Source organism: Neoarius graeffei, chromosome 25, assembly GCF_027579695.1.
Source record: "Neoarius graeffei isolate fNeoGra1 chromosome 25, fNeoGra1.pri, whole genome shotgun sequence".
Classification (NCBI taxonomy): Eukaryota; Metazoa; Chordata; class Actinopteri; order Siluriformes; family Ariidae; genus Neoarius; species Neoarius graeffei.
Window position 1 is genome coordinate 26,038,731 of NC_083593.1, and position 13,746 is coordinate 26,052,476.

The 13,746-nt window shown below is 43.3% G+C and overlaps 1 protein-coding gene across 1 annotated transcript; it reads left to right on the plus strand.

The window, feature by feature from the left end:
• The first annotated feature begins 2,473 nt into the window (after positions 1–2,473).
• LOC132873015 (formin-like protein 2) lies at positions 2,474–12,022 on the plus strand. Its single transcript, XM_060908192.1, has 5 exons — positions 2,474–2,679; positions 5,561–5,672; positions 8,252–8,984; positions 11,359–11,518; positions 11,750–12,022. Exons 1-5 carry the CDS (start codon positions 2,652–2,654, stop codon positions 11,869–11,871), a joined length of 1,155 nt encoding a protein of 384 aa, XP_060764175.1. The 5' UTR covers positions 2,474–2,651; the 3' UTR covers positions 11,872–12,022.
• Positions 12,023–13,746: the final 1,724 nt, after the last annotated feature.

Sequence of the window (13,746 nt, forward strand, 5' to 3'; positions counted from 1 at the left end):
GCACTTCATCACGCAACTTCCCAAAGGAATGGCGGAGTGGGTCCAGTGCCATCGCCCGGCATCGCTGGATCGGGCCATCGAGCTGGCGGAGGATCATTTGGCGGCTGTTCCCGCGGCAGGAGCACAGATCCCCTCTTTGCTTCTCTCTTTCTCTCCCCCTCCCCTTCTGTGTCTCGTCCTCGCCCCGTTCCCCCACCGCGGAGGCAGGGGCCGGCTCCCTCACAGCCAGTCCGCCGCACCCACCGTGCCCTCCCATTTCCCGCTTCCATGTCTGTCTCTCCCCCCCCTCATGTAAGTGAACCCCAGAGTATCGGTGCAGAGAGAAAGCCCTGGCCGGTTTGCTGGCGCTGCGGGGAGCCGGGGCACCTCCAGCATCAATGCTCGGCAAAGGAGGTTGGCGCAGTGGTCCGGATCAAGGGGGTTCAGCCGGGGGGGGGAGTCGGCTGCGGGCTGGACGGCTGCCCGGCCTGAGTCGGGGGTGGGGGTATGTGGCAGTGGGGGCATGGTCAAGAGTCGGTCTGTAACCGGAGGGCGGAGTCAGGGAAGGTATGTGGCAGAATCACTACACCTGATGTCAATTAACCTGTGTTTGTGTGTCTTCCCAGCAACTATGCCCTATATAAGGAGAGAGAGCAGAGGAAATGAGCTCTCCCCAACCAGATGACTTATGTGTGTGTGTGTGTGTGTGTGTGTGGCTGGGAGAGTGTGCTTGGCAACTGAAAAATGCAAATAAAAAGAGTTTTTGGAACTCAGTTCTGGCCTGCCGTGCTTCTGTGCTCCACCCACCCGCTCCGATTACTACAATAAGCATTTGTTTTGAAAAAAACAATAAAATTAAATGAGGTAAAACATCAAATAATCTGCTGCTGTATTATTTTAAGTGCAATACAGTTCAAAGATTATTTCCAAATCATTGTTTTGTAAATAAGCAATTTCAACATACCATCCCAACTTTTTCTGTTTTGAGGTTGTAAATCAAAACATTGAAATGATTTGTGAGTCTTTTTCAAATATATTCAACTGAGTACAATACAAAGACAAGATATTTAATGTTTGAACTTAAACTTTGTTTTTTTGCAAATACACACTCATTCTGAATTTGATGCCTGCAACCAGAGACAACAAGGGAAGCTGAACTTCCCCTAAAATTCTCTCCCCAAACTGCGGCGTCTACGATGTTGAATTCTCATTAAAACAATAACTTGCATAACATAATATATGCCCAAGATTGTATTTACGTTCATAACTATCCCTATGTCATCCTGTAACTTATTTGAGTGATGTCTGATGGACTTGCAGTTCGCTACGAGAATCACCTTTGCTGCCAGGCTGTAACCTTTCTTATTTCAATGGGCTCTATGGATTGGCAGCTGGGTATCCGTTGCAGTCTATGAGACGGCTCTTAACAGCCAATTTCGGCTAGTTGTTATTGGTTAAAATCGACAAAATCGTCACTTCCAGGGAAGCCGGGTATCTCTGGGGGTAAACGAGACATTGGGAGGGCCAGAAGCCGGGCTGATAAAGGATTATTGGAGGTGGTGTTTGAAAGACATGAGGAGGGCGGTCGCTGTACTTCGGCGTCGGCGAGGAACACGGTAAGCATGATCAGTCAGTCCCTAGCGGATGTCGAGAAAGTGTAGTTGTGTGCCAAAGTGCTGTCCGAATTTCTTTTCATATAAACGTTTCTTCTCATTGATGTCTCTGTACATTACTCTGTAAATAAATGTAAATATGACTCGTTGTGCTCTGTTAACTTTCATCCATTCTATCAGTTTGATCATTTGGGAATTCACTCATTTATTTCATTTGTAGTTCAATCAATGTGGTTGTAGGCTAGCTTGAGCCTTATTGGGATCTGCAGTGCTAGCTGCTAACAGCTGGAATCTATCTGCTATAATGGCAAACGTCATGGACATGCTTTTGTCAAAACGTTTTGACACTCTGCCATATGAGGAGAAAGTGAGAATTAAAGAGCAAGGCAGACCAAAGCCCTACCCTGCAAACACGTACAGTTGGGGCCCACATGGGTCTCATCTGGGCTAGGTGGGCTTCGGGTGGGCATGGGCTTCGAGTGGGCTTTGTTGCTGGGGCCCACATGGGCAATGGGTGGGCATTGAATGGGCTAAATTAACATGGGCAATAGGTGGGCTTTGTTGTTGGGCCCCACATGGGCAGTTGGTGGGCATTAAATGGGCTATTTAGCATGGGCAATAAGTGGGCTTTGTTGTTGGAGCCCATATGGGCAATGGGTGGGCATTAAATGGGCTAAATTAAGCATGAGCAGTAAGTGGGCTCCAGCAAGGCTCCAATTCAATTCAAAAACACAAGAATTTTACTCCCACACCTCTAAGATGCCATAACATAATATAAACAATACAACGTTAATTACAATTGAAAATAAAATTTCTCAATTTTAGAGCATAAAAGATAAAGTTTGCTACAACCTAAAGCACACATATTCCAAGCACAACAAAGTTTGCAATAACTGAAAAGAAAGCAGGCATATTCCAGTGCAACTCCTGCAGGATAACAAAAGCAAGAAGCAATGCAAACTGGGAAATCTCCACCCCCTGTGAAATGGATACATTTCGCGCAGTTTCTGCTGTTTGCTGACTGGCTTTTGTCTCTGCTGCCTGTGAAGAGAAGAGTGCATGCACGAGTTGGATCACTTAACAAAAGGTTGGTAAAATCTTTCTGCATGATACGAGTGTATTTTGGCAATAACTATGCTATTTCTGCAACTATGTTTTTACTGCATCATGTTAACCAAAAGGACAGGAACTAACTGGCTTTAAGTTAATGTAAATGAATGAGGTGCTGTCGTTAGCTAACTTTGGTAATCAAGCCTGGTGAAACTTTGGATATTGATTCCGATCTTTAAGTCAGTATCAAGCTATTTTCGTGGTTACTATCTTTAGTAAGGAAGATAAGCTGTGAAATTTGTGAAGGTCAGCGATATTTTCAAGGCTAGATGATCGGGGCTCCCATTAGCAATGCTTGTACTGATTCTCCACTTTTACAATATGGCCGACCTCAAAGACCCTTTTCACGTGATGTCACGACAAACGCGGCCGCCATTTTGGACATGTACTACCAGTAGTTTACCACAGCCAGCATTGAGGAACGGCAGCAAAGAAAGTGTTTATTTTCAGCAAGACTTCCATCATGCCACTATATTGTTGTGCACCTGGATGTAATAACCATCAACAAACAAGGCAAGGGTTATCATTTTATCGGATCCCGGTAGATGCTGACCGACGGAGAAGATGGATAGCGGCATACCAATGCTTGTGTAGTGACCACTTTGTTGGAGGTAAGATGAATAAAATTAGCCAGAAAAGGCATTACATTGCTGTTAACATTCTGTGGCGGTGAGTGTGTAACCTAATAGGCTAAAATAACCCATTGTAACCTCTTTGTTCTTCTGTAGTAGCTATTAGCTAACGACATTAGCTCGCGTTGTGTTCCTTTGCTGTTGGTAGACTGTAGGACAGATCAGAGGCAGTGTCCTACAAACAGCGCTTAATTTGAGGGGGAGCAAGCCGGAGCGCGCTCCGGAACCTCGGGCGTTGGCTCCGGCAGCTATTTACACTGGATCCGGTGATCCGACACCTCTTTTGACTATGTAACAAAAAAATAATAATAATTAAATAAAAAAATGCAAGTTTATTTAGTGTTAATGTCTGATTTTGATATCTGTCTTGTTGGTGATTTCTCTCATGAAACGACATCCACAAAATATCTGCAGATGAACTTAATTTGCAGTGTTATTACAAAACATGCCCAGAAGCGCAGCACCGCGCCCCCCTCCCCCCCTCTTTTTTCCGCACTGGAGCCGCTCATCCTCTGCGCTCCGGGACCTCCCACTTTACAAATTAAGCACTGCCTGCAAATAAGTGTTCAAAATAAGAGGAACATGTATTTGTCTCTTAAATCCAGGCCGTTCCCTGTAATCTGTAACAACGGTTGGAGAAAGTAATGGCAAATAGTGAGTGCACAAACCATAGAAGGTAAACTGTACACAGCGCCAGGGCAGTGTGATGGTATGTCTACTTTTAGATTGTGTTAGCTTATCAATGAACACACTCGTCACTCGACGAGTTTCACGTCTTTATGACGGATACTTAAATGTGTGTTAGGTATTATTGTTGCAGTCTAAGCAGTCATTGTAGCAGCTAGATGAGCGAGAACCGAAAGGGTCTGTGCCATAAACCGTTATTTCTGTACGGCGTTGCTAATGTGTCATTACTGTTGTTATTTCTCCCTCTGCTCATCCTGTAAATGCCCTACGTCGCTGGATAGAGAAGGTGTTTTCTGCATCTCGCTCCTTTTTCCTTGTATGTTCTCCGTTTGTCACCTAGTCTTCACCAACGACCTTGACTGACTGACTGACTGAGCGCGGGAACATGAATAGCATACTCGACGCACATTGGACACATGAACATAGTTCGCCTTTGGCTAAGTCCCGCCCCCTTGGGTTACAGTTGCAAGAATTTGCGCTGTCAAAAACTGTAGACCTCTGTCGGACCTTTTTTTGCGCTGTGATTGGTCAATCAACATTCTAGTGTGGGCCTTAGCCAAAGGTGAATTAACAGGCAGTCTTTCCAACACTGAGCATATATTTTCAGGAAAAAAAAAATTAACGGAATTGTCAACAGTTACTTAAACCTTCATTGCTTAGTCTCTGAAGCAGGTAGTTAGATGTATTTTATTAAAAGATATGATAGAAATCTTGTCATCACTGTAGAATAGATGCATAAATTAAATACATTGTTGGGGCCTTTAAATGGAGACATTACAATGGCATAATAAAGATGATTGTCATGTCCTAGATAGTTGTCATATTTTGGGCAGTGGGGTTTTCATTAAAGCCCAAAACTTTATGAACTCAAAAAAATATTCTTAACAATGTATAACCACATCCAGTGGTATAGTTATTAAGATACTAATCCTACACTATCAATGACTTCTTAGTTTTATTAGATTCTGAATTACTGCTGGTTTGACCAATCTATAAACTGATCAAGGGGAGTTGCTCTACAGTTTCTCATCTCATCTCATCTCATCTCATCTCATCTCGCATGCAAGAACTCATTTTCCATCTTAAAGGTGCTGTGTGTAATATCTTTAGTAGTTTGTTTCCAGAATTCATGCTGCCCATTCACAAATGTTACCTTTTTCACAAATACTTACCATCACCATCAAATTCTATGTAGTCATTATGACTGGGAAAATTACACTTTTCGTACATGAAAAATGGGATCTTCTCCATGTGTGCCATTTTGGATTTCCAGAAATGGGAATTTTTAGCAGGAAAACTTACTGTATTTTGGTCATACTAGCAAATATTATTAAGTAAGTATATAAGTATATAAGTAAGTATAATAATTATATAAGTAAATATTCATGGCATCACATTTTCAATGAACAGAGTAGTTGCAATACCTACTTTGGCCACAATGTTACACACTGCACCTTTTAAAATGTTATCTGAATGAAAGTAATTGCCTGATTTATGCCTGATAATTGCCTGATTTACTGATTTATCTGTCTCCCACAGCAACATATGAAAGTGCACATGCAAAATTAATGCAAGAGGAACGTAGACATACTGACGTAGGTACAGAGCCTGAGTGTTCGGACAGTATGGGCCGGGGGAAGCGAAAAAAGCGGTGAGTCTATTTGAATTTTATATATATATATAATATAATATAATATGGTATATACATGGGCGGCACGGTGGTGTAGTGGTTAGCGCTGTCGTCTCACAGCAAGAAGGTCCTGGGTTCGAGCCCCGGGGCCGGCGAGGGCCTTTCTGTGCGGAGTTTGCATGTTCTCCCCGTGTCCGCGTGGGTTTCCTCCGGGTGCTCCGGTTTCCCCCGCAGTCCAAAGACATGCAGGTTAGGTTAACTGGTGACTCTAAATAGGTGTGAATGTGAGTGTGAATGGTTGTCTGTGTCTATGTGTCAGCCCTGTGATGACCTGGCGACTTGTCCAGGGTGTACCCCGCCTTTCGCCCGTAGTCAGCTGGGATAGGCTCCAGCTTGCCTGCGACCCTGTAGAAGGATAAAGCGGCTAGAGATAATGAATGAATGAATGAATGGTATATACATAGTTTTTACTGTATATTAACTAAGTCGGCGTGTCGTCACTGTCGCGTTGCCAAAGTACTGCTACAGTGCCTATACAAAGTCTACACACCCCTGTTCAAATGTCAAGTTTTTGTGATGTAAAAAAATAACAAAGACAAATAATTTCACAACCTTTTTCACATTTAATAAAAATGATAACATGTACAATGCAATTGAGAAACAAACTCCAAACTTTAAATGGAAAATATAGAAAATAAAAAACTTGAATTAATATGGTTGCATAAATATGCACAGCCTTATACTAATGCATTGTCTTAACATCGTTGGCTTTTATTACAGCACTCAGACTTTTTGACATGGTGTCTATCAGCATAGCACATCTTGATGTGGCAATATTAGCCCACTGTTCTTTGCAAAGGTACTCCAAATCTCACACATCGCAAGTGCATGCCCTGTGCACAGTCCTCTTCACATTACCTGACAGATGTTCAATGGGATTCAGGTCTGAACTCTGTCTGGGCCATTCCAAAACCTCAATCTTATTGTGGTGAGGCCATTCTTTTGTTGATTTAGGTGTGTGTTCGTGTGTAATTTTTGTTCTGAAAGGTTAAGTTCTTCTTCATCTTCAACATTATAACAGGGAGATGAAGGTTTTGTGCCACTACCACTGCCAATGTGGAGCTGTCCATAATTCCCTCCTCCCTGACTAAGGCCCCAGTTCCAGCTAAAGAAAAACAGTCACAAAGCATGATGTTTCCACCACTATGCTTCACTCTAGGCATGGGGTTATTTGGGTGATGTACAGTGTTGTTTTTGCACCAAACATACCTTTTGAAATTATGTCCAAAATGTTCAACCTTGGTTTCATCAGACCATAGCACATTTTCCCATATGCTTTTGGGACATTAAAGATGTCTTTTTGCAAAATGTACTCCACCAAGGGTGAACATTTTGGATATAATTCCAAAAGAATATTTGGCCAAAACACCACCCAAATAACACCATACCTACAGTGAAGTATGGTAGTGGCAGCATCATGCTTTTGTACTGTTTTATTCAGCTGGAACTGGGGCCTTAGTCAGGGAGGAGAGAATTATGAACAGGTCCAAATTACAGTCAGTATTGCCGCAAAACCTTCGGCCCTGTTAGAAAGTTGAATATGAAGAAAAACTTAATCCTTCAGACGACAAGTACCCTACACACATTCCTAAATCAACAAAAGAATAGGTTTCACCAGAATGAAATTGAAGTTTTGGAATGGCCCAGCCAGAGTTCAGACCTAGATCCCATCAACCCATCAGATTTGGAGTACTTTTGCCAAAAGAAATTGACAAATTTTGCCAAATCAACATGTGCCATGCCGATAGACTCCTACCCAAAAAGTCTGAGTGCTGTAATAAAAGCCAAAGGTGCTAAAACAATGTATTAGTTTGACGGTGTGCATGTTTATGCAACCATGTTTATTTAAGTTTTTTATTTTCTACATTTTTCCTTTAAAGCTTTGCATTTGTTTTTCAATTGCATTGTACAGGTAATAATTTATAGTAAAGATGGAACAAGTTGTGAAATTATTTGTCATTCTGTCATTTTTTTTACATAACAAAAACCTGGCATTTCAACAGGAGTGTGTAGACTTTCAATATCCACTGTATATTGAAATTGGGGAGATATTTACATTAAGGCCCTATGGGAGGAACATGATGATTAATTTAGCTTAATGTCATCAAACAGTTCGCAAATTGTAATATTGCTGCCTCCCAAAACATGAGTAGTATGTAGTATTGCTGCCTCCTGCCAATGGGGACATAAACGGCACATGCAGTGATTTTTCAATGCCAATCAAGTCCTAATTTTTGTAGATGTCACTTCTTACCATGTCCCAACAACTTACCTTCATGTTCATTCATTACCACTTCACATAATTTAACATAACACTATTCAAATTGCTTTCAAATAAGACACCTAACCTACGATTCTCCTGTGGTTTCCCCCAAATGAGTATGGTGGGCGCCTGATTTTGGTGCAAACATGAGAAATGCCCGGATGCCTGACTTAGTGAATTCCTTTATAAATATAAGCTAATGCTTTAGTTGAAGTAGTTACAGTTTAACTGAAATGCTCTAACTTATTGATTGTGCTTGATTATAATATATGTTTAGGCCAGTTGTCATGTCCAGCGAAGATGAGGAGAATGATGACATCCATCCTCTTCCTCCTCCACCCGGGGCTCTGCGAATGCCTCCACCTCTTCCTCCTCCACCTGGGGCTCTGCGAATGCCTCCACCTCTTCCTCCTCCACCCGGGGCTCTGCGAACGCCTCCACCTCTTCCTCCTCCACCCGGGGCTCTGCGAACGCCTCCACCTCTTCCTCCTCCACCCGGGGCTCTGCGAACGCCTCCACCTCTTCCTCCTCCACCCGGGGTTCTGCGAACGCCTCCACCTCTTCCTCCTCCACCCGGGGTTCTGCAAACGCCTCCACCTCTTCCTCCTCCACCCGGGGTTCTGCAAACACCTCCACCTCTTCCTCCTCCACCCGGGGTTCTGCAAACACCTCCACCTCTTCCTCCTCCACCTGGGGCTCTTCGAACGCCTCCGCCTCTCCAGCGTGCACCCGGGGCTCTGCAAACGCCTGCAGAGACGCCTGCAGCTGCCGAGTCTTTCATCCCAAGACAAAATATTCGGGATGGCATGTTTTGGCGTATTTTGAGACTACTGGAGGACCTGAAAGACACTCAAGTGGAACATGGGAGAATTCTCCAGGCCCTCGTGCAAAATCATCAAAACATGCCTGACCTAATTCGCACCACTCCTGAAGGTTTCCCCCTAAAGGCAATTACTGATCTAATGTCCATGGAGGAGAAACTGCAAGACCCCACCTTCATGGCAGAACTGGTATGTATTTTAAATGTACTGTATGTGAACTGAATCTATCTGTTGCTTCCTGTAGCCTATGAACGGCTGTTATTTAACATGCAAAAGCCCAATTGTTTTAAAAATGGCTACACCAATAGCATACTGCAGCTTACATTCGTATGACATGAACTTTATCCACACGGCTTTCCCTGTCCATAATAACCATGTAGCGACTGCAGAAAACTTTTAAGGAAGTAGCAGGACATACGTAAAATGGCTGTGGCTACTGCTGGTGGTGGTGGAGCAACTGGGTTTGTGAGACTCACACAAGCGTGAGGGGAGGGGTTCAGGGGGGCACGAATCAGGCACTATATGTGCAGCGCAAACCTGGAAAACTGAGGTTAAATACTTTTTTTATATTTTTTATTTTTTCTTCGAGGAAAGTTTACTTATGGTGATGTAAAAAAAAGTGTTAACATATTACACTTTGGCCTAGATCAGGCCTATTCAATTAGCGGCCCGCTTCAAAAATTTAACAGCATTCGCGAGTCTCCAGAACAAACATACATTTTAAACTCTCGCTTACACTAGTTAGTTTGCCTCCCTCTCTAATTTCCAATCCGTTTTACATTCTTAATATGCTTATTTGCATTCTTAAACAAATCTTTTCAATCAATGTTGTTGGAAGAGTGTCGGGCGTTGCAATGTGCAGTAACAAGCGTCTCGCGTCATGCCAAAGCAGCACTGTAGTACAAGGTGCGTGCGTTTGCGATGTGTCTGAAATCAGTCCATAAACAAATGTTGACTAGGCAAACAATCTCCCATCTTCAATAATGAGACTGAGCTAGCACCATGTCCATGGTTGCTGTGGAAGAGTCCACTGGAAAATTATTTATGGGGTGTCGGACAACGGAGATACACAGATTTGACAACCGACTTCAAAGATTAAACACGGAGGCGGCATCTAGCAGTTTCGTAGGACTACTTTATGGGTAAAGAAATTAAACCTCCGAAGTCGATCAAAACGACATGCCAATGATGACCATTGCACAATAAGCGTGAGCATTTGAGATGTGTTTGTGGAATGTCCGTATCATACACGTGAACGAAAGAAGTGTGAGCGTCAAGTTGGGAGGGAAATACAGTTATGAGACCAGCCTGGTTTTGTGATCGCATTGACGAGACAATGGGCACATCCACGCTTGTAGTAAGCTAGAGTCCGGTAAAAAAAATTATTTGTGAACGCAGCTTCGCAGACTTGACAACTAACTTCAAAGGTCCTTCAAAAAGGATGGGGTGTGTCTGCAGTAGTGTTCATATGGCTAAAGGTTACAGTTGGTCACTCAGAATGCACGTAACGTTAACGTTCCATATCAAGTTCCGATGCGCCCGGTCACTAATCAATTAATTATTTCAAGATTGCTTGCAGTTATGTAGGCCTATGCTACTGCAAAAATCCTCTGTAGCCTGCTGTACACATCTTCCTCCCACGATTTTTCCCCTGGTGGTGTTTTATCACAACCACATATTCACTTAAGAGGACAGATAATTTCTGTTTGGTAAATTTGTGGGGTCAGATAACAGTAAAGTTATTGAACTTGCAATACTGGGATGTACTCTGTCCAAAATATTGCAATAAAGAACAATGCACGAATTGCATTGCACAATGTATGATAGTTTTTTTCCCCCTGCAGTTTACTGCAGTAATGTAGCAACAGTTTTGATATTGCAGGACAACAAATGATCTTGTGTTGTGATTCTCTGGCTTGTCTTTTAAGGCTACATTGAACATTCAATGTTAAGATAATATTTAGATAGTTTTTACTGGTTGAAAATTGCTATTGCCAGTTGTTAGTGACTGCTGAACATGTGCAGCCCAGCTTAAGTTCTTGGTTTCAAAATGTGGCCCGAATGAAATTCTAATTGAATAGCCCTGGCCTTGATGAAATGAAATAAATTAGATGAAGATACGAAATTGTATGGACTGGTTTCAATACAACTTTTGAACAATACAATGTTTGAACATGTTTGTGGAGCTTTCCATTCATCAAGATCATGTTAGTCAAGAGTTAAAATTCATGACTGGATGTTGTAACTTGAACAACGATTCGGTTGCTCTTGGTGGCTTTGCTGGCTGGCGGCATGATTATAACTTGCATCAAAAAATCGCTTTGTGGGGGCTCTTCGCATTGTAAACATTAAGTTTTCTGAGTATCAATACAGACTGCTTTGAATTGGTGACCCCAGGTCTAGCTTAATGAAACGCAACTCACTAACAGTGAATTTTATATGAAACTTCTAAAGTGTGCTCATATCCATGTATCTGGCAGTGCTTCCATATTGAGAGGTTTACTCCAGTGAGCAATATAGATTAACCTGCCTTGTGCCTTGTATTGTGTTTGTTACCCCTCAGATTGCAGCTGTGGCTGACATTGGAGGGGCCACTGTTGACGGGGTCACCCGCCGTATGATGGCCTTCCTCCTTGAACACAAGTTTTCAAGAGGGTTCAACTTCTTGGGAAGAAATGGCAAGAGGGGCTTCAAGCCCCTCAAGCTGTTTGAAGTCGTTTATGGTAGGTGGACAATACAGTATTACAAATATAGAGAATACCAATCATGCAACTACAGGTGTGTAAGGGTGGGCATAGGTCATGTCTGGGGTAGTTAAGAAGTCGATGGTTCTTGTTTTATTTTTATTTAAATGAATGACACTCCCCCTACCATTTAATATGCAGAAATGAAACGCGATATTTGGCTGAGAGTTGTCACATGATGTAAGTCACTGCTATATTTGTGTCTTGCAGGAGCCTTGAAGAAGAACACGATGACTCGTACCATCATAAAGGATGCGGAGAAGGCAGTCTCCAAATGGCTCATTGGGGCTAGGGATGGGGGGGGGAATAGAAGGCCCGTCAGGCCAGAGTAGCAGCTCCTCCAGAAATGTAATTTTTTTCTTTTTTTTTTTTCTTTCACGCATACATGCGTGCACACACACCTCTCTCACACACACACACGCGCGCGCGCACGCACACACACACCACACACACATAAATGCAGACACACATGCAGATACACACACACACACACACCTTTTATCGGCCCACCTTTTTGGCAGGGAGCCAGGAGTGGGAGTCTGCATTAACAGTTCCTCCGACTGTACTTTTCTTTCTTTTTTAAAATTAAAATTAAAGCTTGTGTTAACCACATTCTCAAGAGTCAGTGTTATGTTTCAGCTTTTAAGATATTGGCACGCAAAACATGTATTTAGAGTTGTTAGCAGTTGAAGTAAAAGTATTTGTTATTGCTGTTTGTGTAAAGAACTGTACTATGGGCTGACTGTAATAGGCCCACACAATACCTGAAAGGGTAAAATAAGGGACCTATAAAAAGCCCATAATGAGCCCGCATGGGACAACTCCATGTGGGACCCAGATGGGAGAAACCTGGGTTGCCCAAGTAGGTTTTAGCTAGGGCCCATATGAAACCCACTTTTAGCCCAACTGGGCTTGCCCACATGGGGCCACCGCATAACCCTTGGCCAAAACCGACTGGAGCCCAGCTGGGCAGCCCACATTCAACCCATGTGGGACCCACATGGGTGTGTCATGTGGGACCCAGATGGGAGAAACCTGGGTTGCCCAAGTAGGTTTTAGCTAGGGCCCATATGAAACCCAATTTTAGCCCAACTGGGCTTGCCCACATGGGGCCACCGCATAACCCTTGGCCAAAACCGACTGGAGCCCAGCTGGGCAGCCCACATTCAACCCATGTGGGACCCACATGGGTGTGTTGGCAGGGCCGTGTGGGACCCAGATGGGAGAAACCTGGGTTGCCCAAGTAGGTTTTAGCTAGGGCCCATATGAAACCCACTTTTAGCCCAACTGGGCTTGCCCACATGGGGCCACCGCATAACCCTTGGCCAAAACTGACTGGAGCCCAGCTGGGCAGCCCACATTCAACCCATGTGGGACCCACATGGGTATGTTGGCAGGGTAGCTTAATCTCATTCAAAAATCAGCAGGTCATAACGGGTCTTTTCAGGTGTCTTGGTATGAAAATGTGAACTGGTTGACTGGGTCTCCTGTGATTAATAAAATGTACTGTTGGCCATGTCTTTTGATGAAGCCCTCTCAGGGAAATTTAGTTTGGTCAAAAGATGGGTTTGGGGACCTGGTGAATTTCAAAAGGGCTTGCAAAAGGCATGAAACGAGCAATGAGCTTGTCACTTCATGTGCAAGACTTCGCTGTCTGGGGTCACAGACCATTTTCTGGAAAAGGAGCGGAGGGCAGAATTTGTGTATAAATAGTGTGCATCATATAATGTTCATGAATCTGAAGTGTGTATATTGTTCAGTAATGTTAAGAGAATGGTGGGCTCTGTGTTATAGGTTATACCTGGGTATAATATTCAATGTTCTGTGTTGCATAGCCTACTTGGTTATGAATTTCCAGACTGTGTTGCAGAAGATGTTCAAGGATGTGTTGCACAGCTGGGTGTTGTGTTAAAGACTCTGTGTTGCATATCAGGGTATGATGTTCAAGGCTCTTCGTTGAATAGCCAGTGATTTTTGGATGTTTGATATTTTTGATTAAGGATATGAGGCACTAGCCTGGCAAGCCAGACTATAACATGAAATGTACAAGCAAAAATACTTTCTGCCACTAGGTGGGGTTGTCTAGTTCACTATGCTAATGGGGCACACCTTTCTATGCTTTGATATCCGGCCTACAGGTTTTACAATGAATGCGTAAAATGGGCTTCCCCTGTTTTAAAAACCAGCAGCCGCCACTGCCTGCAACA